The sequence below is a fragment of the Astatotilapia calliptera genome, chromosome 9, assembly GCF_900246225.1.
Source record: "Astatotilapia calliptera chromosome 9, fAstCal1.2, whole genome shotgun sequence".
Lineage (NCBI taxonomy): Eukaryota > Metazoa > Chordata > Actinopteri > Cichliformes > Cichlidae > Astatotilapia > Astatotilapia calliptera.
This window is the reverse complement of record NC_039310.1, coordinates 22124879-22138183: the sequence shown is the minus strand read 5'-3', so window position 1 is coordinate 22138183 and position 13305 is coordinate 22124879. Positions and strand designations below refer to the sequence as shown.

At 41.5% G+C, this 13305-nt stretch overlaps 1 protein-coding gene and 1 long non-coding RNA gene across 3 annotated transcripts; both read left to right on the top strand.

Moving 5' to 3' along the window:
• The first annotated feature begins 45 nt into the window (after positions 1-45).
• Positions 46-2262, top strand: LOC113029777 (uncharacterized). Its single transcript, XR_003273496.1, has 3 exons — positions 46-77; positions 486-591; positions 1838-2262. It is a non-coding gene; the product is annotated as an uncharacterized LOC113029777 (long non-coding RNA).
• Positions 2263-3387: 1125 nt separating this feature from the next.
• prpf4bb (pre-mRNA processing factor 4Bb) lies at positions 3388-12687 on the top strand. Of its 2 annotated transcripts, none has more exons than XM_026180046.1 (16): positions 3388-3580; positions 4762-4852; positions 5126-6258; positions 6559-6732; positions 6974-7129; positions 7471-7552; positions 7656-7857; positions 9518-9591; positions 9743-9833; positions 10012-10159; positions 10260-10397; positions 10505-10658; positions 10750-10864; positions 10954-11105; positions 11234-11320; positions 11433-12687. In XM_026180046.1, exons 1-16 carry the CDS (start codon positions 3522-3524, stop codon positions 11634-11636), a joined length of 3060 nt encoding a protein of 1019 aa, XP_026035831.1. In that variant the 5' UTR covers positions 3388-3521; the 3' UTR covers positions 11637-12687. The 2 variants fall into 2 exon arrangements, with proteins under 2 accessions (XP_026035831.1, XP_026035832.1); XM_026180047.1 differs by having other exon boundaries at positions 3389-3580; positions 4762-4837.
• Positions 12688-13305: the final 618 nt, after the last annotated feature.

The following is a 13305-nucleotide window of genomic DNA, read 5'->3' as shown; positions in this document are numbered from 1 at the left end:
CTGCTGTGAGCGGCTGAAGTGAGAGAAGGAAGACAGGATAAAGACAGGCTGTGGAAGAGAGCCAGAGAATAATACAGGTAACAACACGTCCATGTATCAGTATGTGGTTGATCAGCCCATATGTGCATTATGACCTTTTAAACAAGTATTCTCACAAGATGAAACACATTTTTCATCAGCAGCTTGTTTTGCATATGTTGTTCTCTGTAATCACAATGATGCTGATCAAATAGCATCAAAATGCTAATAAAAAGCATCCCTAGAAAAATGAAGACTGGAGCTTTAAAAGACATAATCACTAAATATGAAGGAAAACAAATTTGGTATAAATGAACTGGTTCAACTTAGGTTCTTAGGATTTTGACATATACTGCAGCTAGCCACTGGGGAACATTCACAATATCTTGGCTTTGCCTCTGGGTAGCTGGCATGTTCACAGCCCTATCCAATCTGGCTCTAACTCTGTGACAAATGTTCTGATTAAGGGTCTCATCATTTATGGGTATGGATCGAAATATAGCAGCAATCACCAGGACGCTTCGGACTTTCTCGACTTGAAACAGGATCTTGAGATCAGCACCTTCTCTCAAAGTATGTAATCATTACTTATGCTTCTAGCATTACAGCTTACTGCTGCTATTATTCAACACTTGTGCCATATGTTCTATATGCTCTCATTAAAGTCAGATTTATTCTAGATTTACAGTTGTACAGATGTAAAATTTAAGCAGATTTTTAACCTAAAATAAGGAAATAGGAAATGTTAAAATAAAGTTTCCTGCATCTGAACAAGGCCTGACAACATAGTTTTATGGACACTCTGGTATCTTAAAACTAAATGTTCTTAAGCTGCTTTGTTAAGTCAAATGAATACAGTAAAAAAAGATAAATGATATTGATGAAACGCAGGTGTCAGAAATTATTTTAGGCAAGAACTTCAAGCTTTACACAATATAAGTAGTTACACACCTCATAAATCATACAATGTAAGACAGACTGGTCTTTAGATTGCACGGCAGAATGGAGTATACAACATTTGCCTCGTACTGTATACTGCCATGATTTACTGGGCACACTGGGATGGGGCTGTGAACTAATGGAATATCTAATGTCTCTGTGAAAGAGACTTTAATCAGTTGTGAGACCTCCAGCTTGCAACTTTACCATATAAATCTGAGATAGGCTGCACGGCAGAAGGCCCAGGCTGTGAGTTACATCCCGAGGCTCTGTGTGTTTATACTCTGTACATACAGTGTGGATTTACGTGAGAGGGGTTCCAGTAAAACTCAAGTCGCGTTGGGTATTTTTCGGTATATGCTTGTTGTACTTGTAAACAAAATCTCAGAGTACTCAAACATACACAAATCAAGATGTCATCAAACACATGATGATAATAGTACCATCTGCAGTATCATCATTTGCCAGAAAATCTCATCCCATCTGCCAGGATGTCAGCATTAATGCCGTTATGTCTTCATGCTTCCATTACTTCGTCACTGTTGTGGAGCAGCCACAGGTGTCTCACAATACCACAATTTACTGCTTGATATAAAACTGTCACAAGTGGATAATGCCCAGCCCTTGAATGGGCTTGCATCCGTGAAAGTCATGCGGTTTCACAGAGCTGTGCGCCGAACAGCTCGCAACTTTTTGTGTTGCGAACATGATGTCTCAGATCTGTCTGACCTTATTTTGCATTTTGTATGAGGCAACACGATAAAGCAGATGTGGTGTTTGGTGTTTTTTTTTAACTCTGTCTTTCAGAGTCACATGCTGTTTTTCCCCTTTTCAGAAGGATTACCACTTTCTGAAACTGGACTTGTTCTTGTTTTTCCAGGTCTGATGACTACCATAAGAAAAAGGCTATTTATAGAAGTGTGTAGAAGTGTTGAACCGCTGAACATTTCTGTATTGTTTGCTAGGATGTATGGAAATATCTTTGCTAAGTTGTCTGTCATGTGTAGGCACTATACTGGTTCATCCCTTGTGCTATGTGTCTTTTTATGTTTGGATGATTCGTAGGTCAGTGTTAAGTGGCTTAACAAGCTCACACAAAAAGCACATTCCTCTAAGGTACAAGAACCTGACCAATGACCTGAGGATACTGTAAATAAAAGGCAATGAAGTTCAGGCAAAGAACTCAAGTATCACACAGTGACACGCTTTTACTTGTTCTATTTTTACCACAATAATACTAAGTAACTTCCGCAAAATCATTGCTGTTAAAATGTTGCACTGGAGATAAAACTGTAATCATTCATGTGTCATTCTGTTGAATATTGGCGCACACTGAGGTGCGCAATCATGATGCGCACGAGGGGTTTTCAGCAACCACATGAACCACTACAGATGATCCACCTGTAATTAACCTCGTGAGCCATCGTGTGGTAAAAGCAGACCGAACAGGCTCCAACATCATGTCCTTTGCACGACTATGTTTTCAGTCTTTCTATAGCCAATGTGGTCATTTAAAATCCTGTATCCAAGTCTTCAGGTCGCCCATCTATTTATACAGAAAAAATACGAAAATTCAAATAAGATCAAGGACATCGTGGGGTATTTGTTATACATTTGTCTTTATTATCCTTTATTTATCCAGGTGAGATTTAAATCTAATTTCCAAGAAAGGCCTGGCCAATAGGGCAGCAAAAGCTAATACGACACATAATAATATAACAAGTAAAAAACAAATACTATATTGCATACAGACAAGTGAGCACAAACGTGTGAATAATACAAAATAGCAGATCATTAAAAGCCACATTTAAAAACAGTCACACTGGCTAAAAGAGCTATTCTCTCGCTTTAAATATACATACAGGACAACACATACAGTACACAAACAGTAAATATAAATTTAGAGTAACGCACCTTAAAATTTCTGGTTAATCACTTAATATCTTGAATTGCGTATCTCAGAACACTATCTTACTCTGCAATTTTTCCATTTGTACGTTAGCATTTCGACATTTTAAGATAATAACACGAAATTTCAACATTTGCAACTTAAAAACTTTGGTTAATAATTTTACATTTCAAATTGCTTATTACAATTTTTTCACTCAGAAATAATTTGAAATTTCGAGATACTTAGTAGGTGAAAAATTTGACATAATTACCAAAAATTTATAAATATTTTAATTTGGCAGTTGTTCGGGCAGGGGATGTCTGTGTGTAATGTAAGTGGCTAATCTCCAAAAGTTGATTCTGTTCATCTGGACGTAGCGTTTTGTGGGAGAAACGTTTCGTCACTCATCCAAGTGACTTCTTCGAAGAAGTCACTTACTTAGGTAAACGTTACTTACCTGGATGATTGAGCATGCATCAAGACGTAAGTGGCTAATATGAAAATTTCAAGTTACACGAGCACACACTCTAGTGGACAAAGAACAGACTTCAGTGCACAAATTCTGACTGCGATGCGCCGCCAAAACACCAGAGGAACGTGTCAGTATTTTGATATCATTGTACCCATGTGGAGAAAGTAGCCGAAGAAGAAAAAGCCCCCTCAGCTGAGGAAAATGGCCGACGTTGAGATGGAGATCTCGTCCAGGAGAATGAATAATGGCAACGAGCACGTGTAAGTTATTAAATTACAGATACTTAAAGTTTGTGGCAGTAAGTTATAGGCCTCTTTCAGGTCGAATATGAAGGGAAGTGTTATCATTGCCGGGGCTAACGGAGTAGCAAGTTCACGTTGTTGCCGGGGCATGCTCACGATAGGCTAACGTTCTTGGCTAGCTAGCTAATGTTCTTCAGCGCGGCTAGCACTAAGTTTCGGTGATAGCATGTAGAAGTGTACCTCATCCGCGTTTGTGTGTATTTGCCTCAATAAAGTGTACCTGCTAAGCCACACGCAGTGTAAGGTTTGTACTCGCTCCCAAGCAGCTATCATGTAATGTAAGTTAGCATAGCAAAAATTATTCAGTGGATGTAGCTGCTTAGCACTAACTTTGCTAAAGACGGTTAGCATGTCAGAGCTAATGAGTGAAAATCATCTTGGCGGTCTCGCTCGGAGAAAGAGGGAGCAAGTGAAGGTTACACGGGGATTTACCGAGTGTCACTCTCTCATCAACGAGCGATTCTGATCAGTGTTTCTACAGCTTCATGCTAAACTGACCACGTTATATAATCCCGGTATGCCCGATGTTAAACACCTTACGCTTACCTAAAATGGTACACTTCGGGCGATGATGGGTTAAACTCGGAAATGAATGTTGTATAAGCTATGAACTGATTTTTAGACTAAATGTTCACAACGACTGCAAGTTACCTCGAGGAAAGAATAGCTATCTTTATGATCTTTTTATGTACATGTATTAAAATTAAAACTACTGATCACGTTGTATGATGTTTGTTACTGTAAATCGTGTTCACTTCATTGTGTATTAAAGAAATAATAATTGGACAGAGTTTCCTATTTTTCCAGATTTAAAGGGGAAAAAATAATAGTGCCACAAGAAGATTTGATGTGTAACTGAAATTTTTAGTTGATTATCATAGTGTTTTATATCCCAGACACTTAAACTTAAGCGCCTGTCAGTATTTTGGACAGATGGCAGAACTCTGTGCGTCTCATTTTATGGGATGTTATCAGTTGCATTCAGGGTCAGGCATTGCTATGGCCGTGTGTTCCTACTACCAGTCCAAAAACAATATTTGACACAGTTGTGTCTATTTTTTAGACCTTTGTTTCCTTTTGACTTCAGTCAGCCAAATAATTTAGCACTAAAGCAATTAAATATTTTTTTTTGGAAACAGGAAGCAAGATCTGGAAAGCCATGAACGAAGTGGAAATGAGGACAGCGGCGACATATCTGAAGAGGAGGAGGAGGAGGTAGGGCTTGACAATGTGAGGACCTAAATGCCATCAAGTGGTGTCATCTCTTTTAACACAAAACTCAGACTATACCAAACTGTGCTACTATAACTTGCTGTAGGATCAACTTTTACCAAAATTTAGTAACACTTTTTGTCTACATCAGTCATTCTGAATACAGTCTAGGTTGGTTAGGTGGTAAAAACTCAAAGAAAACAAGATTATATCTGTTTACACCATAACTAAGAATTACAGAGATCATCTGTCAACTAAATTGATTGTTATCCTGGTATGTTCACATCCTAGGAGGAGGCTGAAACTAATGGCGAGAAGACAGAGGAGGGGTCCAAACATCACAGCAGTAGCGGTAAACACAAGCGGAAAAAACACAAGCATCGCAGTAAGCACAAAAAGCACAAACATGCCTCTGATGAGGACAAGGACCGCAAACGCAAGCATCGTCACAAACATAGGAAACACAAACGCAAAGAGGGCTCCTCTCCCTCTGCCGCTGTCCTCTTTGGCTCCTCTACTCATAGAAAAGCTGAATCTTCTCCTTCTTCTGGAAATCCAAGTCTGGATGACAGGGCCTTGCTGGAGGATTTGGAGAAACAGAGGGCCATGATCAAAGCTGAACTTGACAGCCAGTTGATGGAGGGAAAAGTTCAGTCTGGCATGGGTTTGATCCTTCAGGGGTATAACTCTGGATCTGAAGAGGATGGAGATGCAAGGTTCAGAAATGGAGAACCACGACAAAGGGGCAGCTCAGGTAAACCTATATCACCCAGAGGAAAAAGTGGCAAATCTAGACGGGACTCAACAGAGGGCAGTAAGTCTAGCTCCAAACGCCGTAGTCGGAGTAAGTCTGCAGACAAGCTAGCCAAGGAGTCTAAGCAGGACAAGGTGACCAAAAGCACCAAGGACACGGGTGTAAAAGACAGAGGGCGAGGAAGGAGCAGGTCAAAAGACAGGAAGGGTTCACACAGCACTGATAGGTCCAAGGAGAGAAGGAAGTCCAACTCTCCTTCCAGCTTCAGGGGAGAGCAGAAAGTCGGCCGCACTGATAAACGGTCCTCTCCGCAGCGGGATGACAGACCCAACCAGGAAAGAGTGAGCCGACGGTCCAGATCGCCTGGACGAGAACGGCCAAGTCGCTCAGACGCTGACCGGGACAAACGGCCAGCCAAGTCACCATCCAAGGACACTTCTTTAGGAAAGGAAAACCGCTCCCCTCATAGACGAGGGGCTCACAGCCCTGCAAGGAAACGCAGCGCTTCCCCTCGCCATAGAGATGCCCGCTACCCTTCGGCTAGTGCCTCAGAAAGGATATCAAAACAGAGCCACTCTCCATCCAGAACTAGGTTCTCGCCCCAGAGACGCCGTAGCCGCTCACTAGAGGTCAGGAGGCGAGATGCTGAGAGACAGGAGTCACCACTGAGGTTAGTGCACACCTCTGGCTTTTCCAACGTTTCCCATAATAAGCTGATTGTGACAGATGACAGAATTGTCTTTCAGTTTAAGATGAATAAAAGTGAGTTTGCAAAAATGTAAAATATTTGAGTGTTCATTTATAAAAGCTAAAGATTTATTTATTTATTAATTTTTTTGTAAACTGGAAGATAATGATATATTTAACTTAGTTTAAATGCTGATCCAAAGTTGCGGAGAAAAAAAAGTCTTGAAGGCGCAAAAGTAAAGTTATGACAGATTTTGAAATATTATTTTTTATGTTCTTCCAGGAAGCGCTCTCGGGCAGATGTTGGACCAGGCAGAGACCGATCGCGTGATACCAGTCCGAGATCATCGTCTCGCCGCAGGATGAGTCGCTCGCCTCTAAGACGACGGTCCCCATCGCCACGCCGCCGCTCCCGCTCTTCCCCCCGCAGACGGAGCAGGTCTCCACTGAGACGGAGGTGATGGCCGCTCACTTTTCACTCAACTTGTCTACATGTGACAGAAGACATTATCCCAAGTCACAACAAAGCAGTTCTCAAAAGTCGCTGGAGAACTCTTGTGTTTCTCTAATTAGTTTTTGGTGGTCCAACAGTTGTTTAGATATGAATTCTGTTTATATCCCTGTCTGCTAGTACCTTTCCCCCCTCTTTTCTTTTTGAAGTAAATAATGATTCCTGTCATCACGTCTGTGCCTCACAGGTCTGGGGAGAGAGACCGATATGGTCGACTCCGACAGTATCGACGCTCAATGTCCCGCGATCGGGAAAGAAGACGACGCAACAGAGATGAAGACAAGTTCAAGGGAAGTCTCTCAGAAGGCATGAAAGTCGATCAGGAGTCCTCAGAGGAAGAAGTGTAAGTAAAAGTGATATAAAAACTAAGATCCGATCGGGTTCGCCATACAGAGTTCAAATTTGCTGTGAAACGGTGTGGTACGTCTCTGCAGCCATTCATATCAACCGCTTTTGGTGAATTAATGCTGGCACTAATAAATCAAAACAAAGTTGAGTCCTTAGCATTTGTAGATATTGATTAGAAATAAGACAATTTTTACCATCTCGTCTTTGAGGACGTCCATGATCTGTAGCTGATATCATATCCTGTTTCACATTAATGCATCAGGGCACGATTTGTTGCTTAGTCGTTAACAGGAAAGTGTTTCCTTTGTAATTTTAATTTCTGGCATGTTTTTGCAGTTTGGAGGATTTTGATGGTGAGGAGATAGATGAAGAAGCTCTCATTGAGCAGCGCCGCCAACAGCGCATGGCCATCGTCCAGGTCTGTTTATACCCACGCTAATTCATGTCTGGAATTTTTGTAACTTCTATAAGTGGATTTGATGAGTGACCTTCTTACATCAGCTGTTCTTTCCACTTTACAGAAGTACAAAATCGTGAACGAGGACACCAATCAGACGTCAGAGCCCAGCAGCCCCCAGAGCAGCACACGTAGCCGTTCGCCCTCACCCGATGACATCTTGGAGCGAGTAGCCGCAGACGTGAAGGAGTACGAGCGCGAGAACGTTAACACCTTCGAGGCCAGCATCAAAGCCAAGCACAACCTCATCGCCCAGGAGAAAGATGGTAATGTTCCAATCAGAATGATGACTGTTAGCATACAAGGCCAACTGAATGAACCACACTGTCAGCTGTGAGCATCCTGGTTGGCTGCAAATTCAGGGGATCTCTTTAAAATAGTCTAATGGATTATAGGAGGATGCAGATATGTTCTCTTCCTTCTCCTTGTTAGCATGGAGAAGGACTTGAATCTCTTAAAGACTCTTGTATGTTACCCTATTACCTGCTTGTCACAATAAGAGCAAGCAGAAGCCTTTGAGAGTTTTTTTTTAAATTGTTATTAGTATTTTATTTATGTTTTTTAGCTGAAATGTTATTTCCAGAACTACTGCAGAGGTTGAAATCTACTTTTTCGCACCTGACACTGGCAGGTGTTTTGGCTGATCTTAGCATAAGTGGACAGCTTATGCACAGAAGTGAATGCATTCAGGACACAGTAATGTCTGATTGCTTGAACTGCAGGAGGTCTGGGTGTGTTAGAGCCACTTGTTTTTAGCAGCGTGTTCTTTGATGTGTCCTTGGCCATACTACATCACTGCATACTGACCTGACATCCTACAAAGTATACTCTCTTCCTTTATGTGCTCCTGAATTTTATTATAAAGTTAAACAGGCAGAATGAATGAATTAAAAGTGGGAGACCCCATCTGTATTGTTTTGATTCTGCCATAGCTAACATATGAAATGCATTGCATTTCCCACCAGTTTAAATCAACGCATTTGGTCTTTGCGACTGTTTGTTTTTTGTTTTGCATATGAAGCAGAAGAATCCAAATTTAAATACCAGTGACCGCTGAAAACACATAACAAACACAGAGCTCGTTTAAAATGGTCAGTTTTAGGCCAAATACAAACGTGCCTTCATGTGTTATCTTAGCAAAAAGGAGACAGCTTGACCCAGGTAACGACAGACTGTTCTGCGCTGTCCTTCCTTTACTTCCACCCCTCACTTAAGCCTTTGAAATTTTTCTGAAAAGAGATTTGAGTCGCTGCCTGTGCCCACTTGATCACTGAAGAGCACAGTCTTCTGTGAGCATGGCGGAGAGATGAAACCTAACAGTTAAAAGCTCCTTCTGTCAGAGATGGCAATCTTTTGGACAGCCTGTTCCCAGTTTTCTGGCTGTGATTTTTGTTGAAAGCAAAATGGCACTTTTCAGTTTTTTTTGTTTTTTTTTTTCTTTCTTTCTTTTGGTTTTGTCACGGTCCCTTCAGCAGAAATGAATCAAATCAAGTTTATAAACGTGAAATGTGATTAAAAAGCGTTTTTACATTACTTGAAATTGGAGCTAGGACGCTGCATTAATATTGCTTCCCTGCAGTTTGGAACAATTTGGTATTTTCATTTTAACACAGGGGCATGTTAAAAAACGTCCAGTACAGGAAGTACACATGTCTAAAAGGGTATTTGGTGGCTCGTTTGTGTGAGAAATGCAGCGTTTTGTGATGCAGGGATTTTAATTTTGTTTCTTTCTGTCATGTGTTCATTCAGTTGCTGGCTTGTAATCCAAAGCCTGGTGTCTCTGCCACCTGCAGCATGTTTTGATCTCTGCAGAGTATGTGAATCAAACACAAGTTCCAGATATACTGTTTTTTACAACATGCTGAATGAGCAGAAACTCATCTTTTGCTGGTATAATTTTGTTGTTGTTGTTGTTGTGTGTCTCAGGATCTAACCCGAAGAAGCCTTCAGCTCCAGACATGTTTACCGAGTCAGATGACATGTTTGCTGCAGACTTTGACGTAAGTATTTAAATACTGAGCTCAGTAGGGCATCTTAAAATCTTCACTTATTTTTAATTTGTGTCTTTGTGTCGTTCTTCAGAAGAGTGTAAATTATTGAGGCACACCAGTGAATTACTGACCTCTGTTTTTTTTCATGCTGTTTCTGCAGAGTGCCAGGATGAGAGCAGCAGGTGTAGGAAAGGACTTCAAGGAGAACCCCAACCTCAGGGACAACTGGACTGATGCTGAGGGTTACTACCGTAAGTGTTTCCTTTCTGTTAACTGTAGGTTAAGGTGACATTTTATGCTTGTTTAATGTCACCAGGAATGAAGGTTGTAGCCTGTTTGCGTTCGTCGCACATCAAAGTTTGTTTTTAAGTGCAACGAGAGACTTCGTCTCAGTCATTTTACACATTTGTAAATTGTGTTGTTGTTTAGGAGTGAACATCGGGGAGACGCTGGACAAACGTTACGACGTGTATGGCTACACTGGACAAGGTGTGTTCAGCAATGTGATCAGAGCCAGAGACACTGCCAGAGCCGGCCAGGAGGTGGCAATCAAGATCATCCGAAACAACGAGCTCATGTGAGTCTTCCCATGAATGCCAGCATTTCATATGTGAAAGTTATTGATCTGTTTAAATACCGTAATGGCTTCACTCCTGACAAGATGTATGTTTGAACAGGCACAAGACCGGATTAAAAGAGCTGGAATTCCTCAAGAAGCTGAATGACGCTGATCCCGATGACAAGTTCCACTGCCTGCGCCTTTTCAGGCACTTTTACCACAAGCAGCATCTTTGTTTGGTGTTTGAGCCTCTAAGGTACTCGGAGAGAGGACATCACATTCATTTTCATCATATTTTGAAAGGTGTGCTTTTCATCAATTACCTCAGCATAATTCATGAGTTTGTAAATTTTTCATTTGTAGCATGAATTTGCGAGAGGTGCTGAAGAAGTACGGTAAAGATGTTGGGCTTCACATCAAAGCTGTGCGTTCCTACAGCCAGCAGCTCTTCTTGGCTCTCAAGCTGCTCAAACGATGCAACATCCTCCACGCCGACATCAAGCCAGATAATATCCTGGTATGACTCAAATGCTCAGTCATCTTAAATCGGCTCACAGAATGACCAAAGTAGTTGTGCCACGTGTGATTTCTATTCATGTCTTTAAAAGGTGAATGAGTCAAAGACCATCCTGAAGCTGTGTGACTTTGGTTCGGCGTCACATGTTGCTGACAATGACATCACACCATATCTGGTCAGCAGATTTTACAGGGCTCCAGAAATTAGTAAGTACCACTATTTATTCTTTTCTTTAAATATTCACCATTAATCAGCTCGTTTTAAATTTGAAGTTTGCTCATAATTTCTTCCTCAGTCATAGGAAAGCCGTACGACTATGGCATCGACATGTGGTCCGTCGGCTGCACTCTGTACGAGCTTTACACAGGCAAAATCCTGCTTCCTGGATCTTCCAACAATCACATGCTCAAGCTGGCTATGGACCTCAAGGGCAAGATGCCCAACAAGGTGAAATTGCATCATATAATTTCAGTTCCTTTAGTGATTGTTTCCCCTTTTCTAGATGAAGGGAGATGTGTTGCTCTACTGTGCACTGTTCAAGAAGACTGATGCAATGTTTTGGATTCTTTCCACAGATGATCCGTAAAGGATTGTTCAAAGACCAGCACTTCGATCAGAATTTGAACTTCTTGTACATTGAAGTAGACAAAGTGACTGAAAGGGTAAGGTGTTCTTTCTTGCCTCTAAACCATTCTTTTTCTTTTTTTTTTACATGTCCCTCTATTTTAATAGCAGTTTTAAAAGTTTTATATTTTTGTTGCTCAACGCCTTTAGGAGAAGGTGACAGTGATGAGCACCATCAACCCCACCAAAGACCTGCTGGCAGACATGATAGGAGGCCAGCGGCTGCCTGAGGACCAGAGGAAGAAGGTAATGCAGCTGAAGGACCTGCTGGATGGAACGCTGATGCTGGACCCAGCCAAGCGCATCAGTATCAACCAGGCTCTGCAGCACCCCTTTATCCAGGAGAAGATCTGAAACGCTGAACACCATACACTCCCAGAGCAACACAGACAGAGCCAACCACTAAACCTGCTCTGACGGGAACTCTGCAGTGAGGCAGACAACTCACAGACTGTTCAGAATGTCATGGATTTTTTTTTTTTTTTCGTCCTCAGCTTCATTTTGTTTATGGATGCATAATTGTGTTTTATTGTAAATAGATCATTGAAATGGTAGCCATTCTTGAAAACATAGGTTTGTTTTTTTTTCTTCAATTGTCACTGTAAACTTTTCCCTGATATCCAATGAGTTACAGTTTCTTTTTTTAATTTAACTGGCATCGGAGAAACAGATGTTTAAAAGAAAAATATGATTCCTGTAAATACTGTGTATGTCTATTGCATTAACAATCTCGAGCAGCAGACAGTTGAATTTTGTCGTAGTTGCAGACGTCCTAACATAAACACACCTTTCCTCTTTTATAACCACATTGCTCATTGTGGGGCGATGCATGCTTTTGAATGTGCACCCTTTGTGCTATAGATTTGCGTGGTGCAGGCCTGTAAAAATGCTCTGTATGTGCATCAGTGTCCCACATGTGACGACGACAACCTCCCCGCTCCACCACTAACCAGTCCTCGGGTCTCGAGGTCTGAGCTGAAGGAATAGATGCATATTATGGACTCCTTACAAAAAGTTTTTGTTTTGTTTTTTCTTAATTTTTAAAGCAGGTAGTCATTGTTTTCTGTTGCCGGTCGATTCCATTTTTAACCTTCCTCTCCCTCCAGCACTCTGGCTAGGTCGTGGCTCTTAAGGCTCTCACATTCAAGTGCCTCCTGTACGAGCCTAGTGTGTTAAAACACCAAACAATGCTGGCCGATTGAAGCCAACCCCACCTCTCTTCCACTGTTGTATATAGTCCATAGTTACTGTCATTTCATGTATGATTTGTTTTGTTTCAAGTAAGTGGTTAAAAAAAAAAAAAATCTTGTGATTTCAATAAAGAATAGTTGTGGAAACGCTGCTGAAAGAGCACCTTCAGTATAAGAAGTTTTTAGTAATAAAATGTTTCCTATTGTATACCAAACACCCTTTCTTCATTTGAATGTGATGTAGCACTGTTCAGCTTGTTTATCCATAATTTTAATGGCTTTTCTGGTGTAGAGATGCATGAACAGAATTGAGAATGGAGAGGGGGGGGGTGTCTTACTTCACAGGATCCTCCGTCTCCGCTAAGTGAACTCTTAAGGATGCAAAGGGGGTGTTGGAAAAGGTGGCAAGCTTTTTTTTTTTGAGAGGGAAGGAAAAAATTGTTGAGACAGCCGCAGCCTCTGAGCATCAAAAGTAAAAGCGCTCCATCTTGTATCCCATTGGAACAATTTAAAGGTCTCTTGCTCTCCCTCTCCGCAGTCTTAACTGTAGCCTTCGTTCTCGTTGTATGATTGCACTTGTGTCGAGCTCCTTAAAAGCATAATGGGAGTCTCGCTTAGAAAAGACTCCGATTTTTTTTTTTCTCGCTCTGGAAAGTCAGGCGGGGAGAGAGGGGGGGGGTGGAAGTGATGCAAGATCTCACTGTGCTCACACTAAAAGGACTTCTGATTGGAGCTGATGGGCTGTCAGCTTTAAGGGGCCTGTAAATAGACGTGGGCTATAGACCTGCTGGCTTTAATCTCAACATAGATGAGGACGTGACTGCTTTTAATGT

Bases quoted from the DNA above. Each gene is read 5' to 3' on its own strand.
- prpf4bb (XM_026180046.1), top strand. From the start codon at position 3,522: ATGGCCGACGTTGAGATGGAGATCTCGTCCAGGAGAATGAATAATGGC. The intron at 7,130-7,470 runs GTAAGTAAAAGT...ATGTTTTTGCAG, and splicing joins GAGTCCTCAGAGGAAGAAGT to TTTGGAGGATTTTGATGGTG. The intron at 7,858-9,517 runs GTAATGTTCCAA...TGTGTGTCTCAG, and splicing joins CATCGCCCAGGAGAAAGATG to GATCTAACCCGAAGAAGCCT.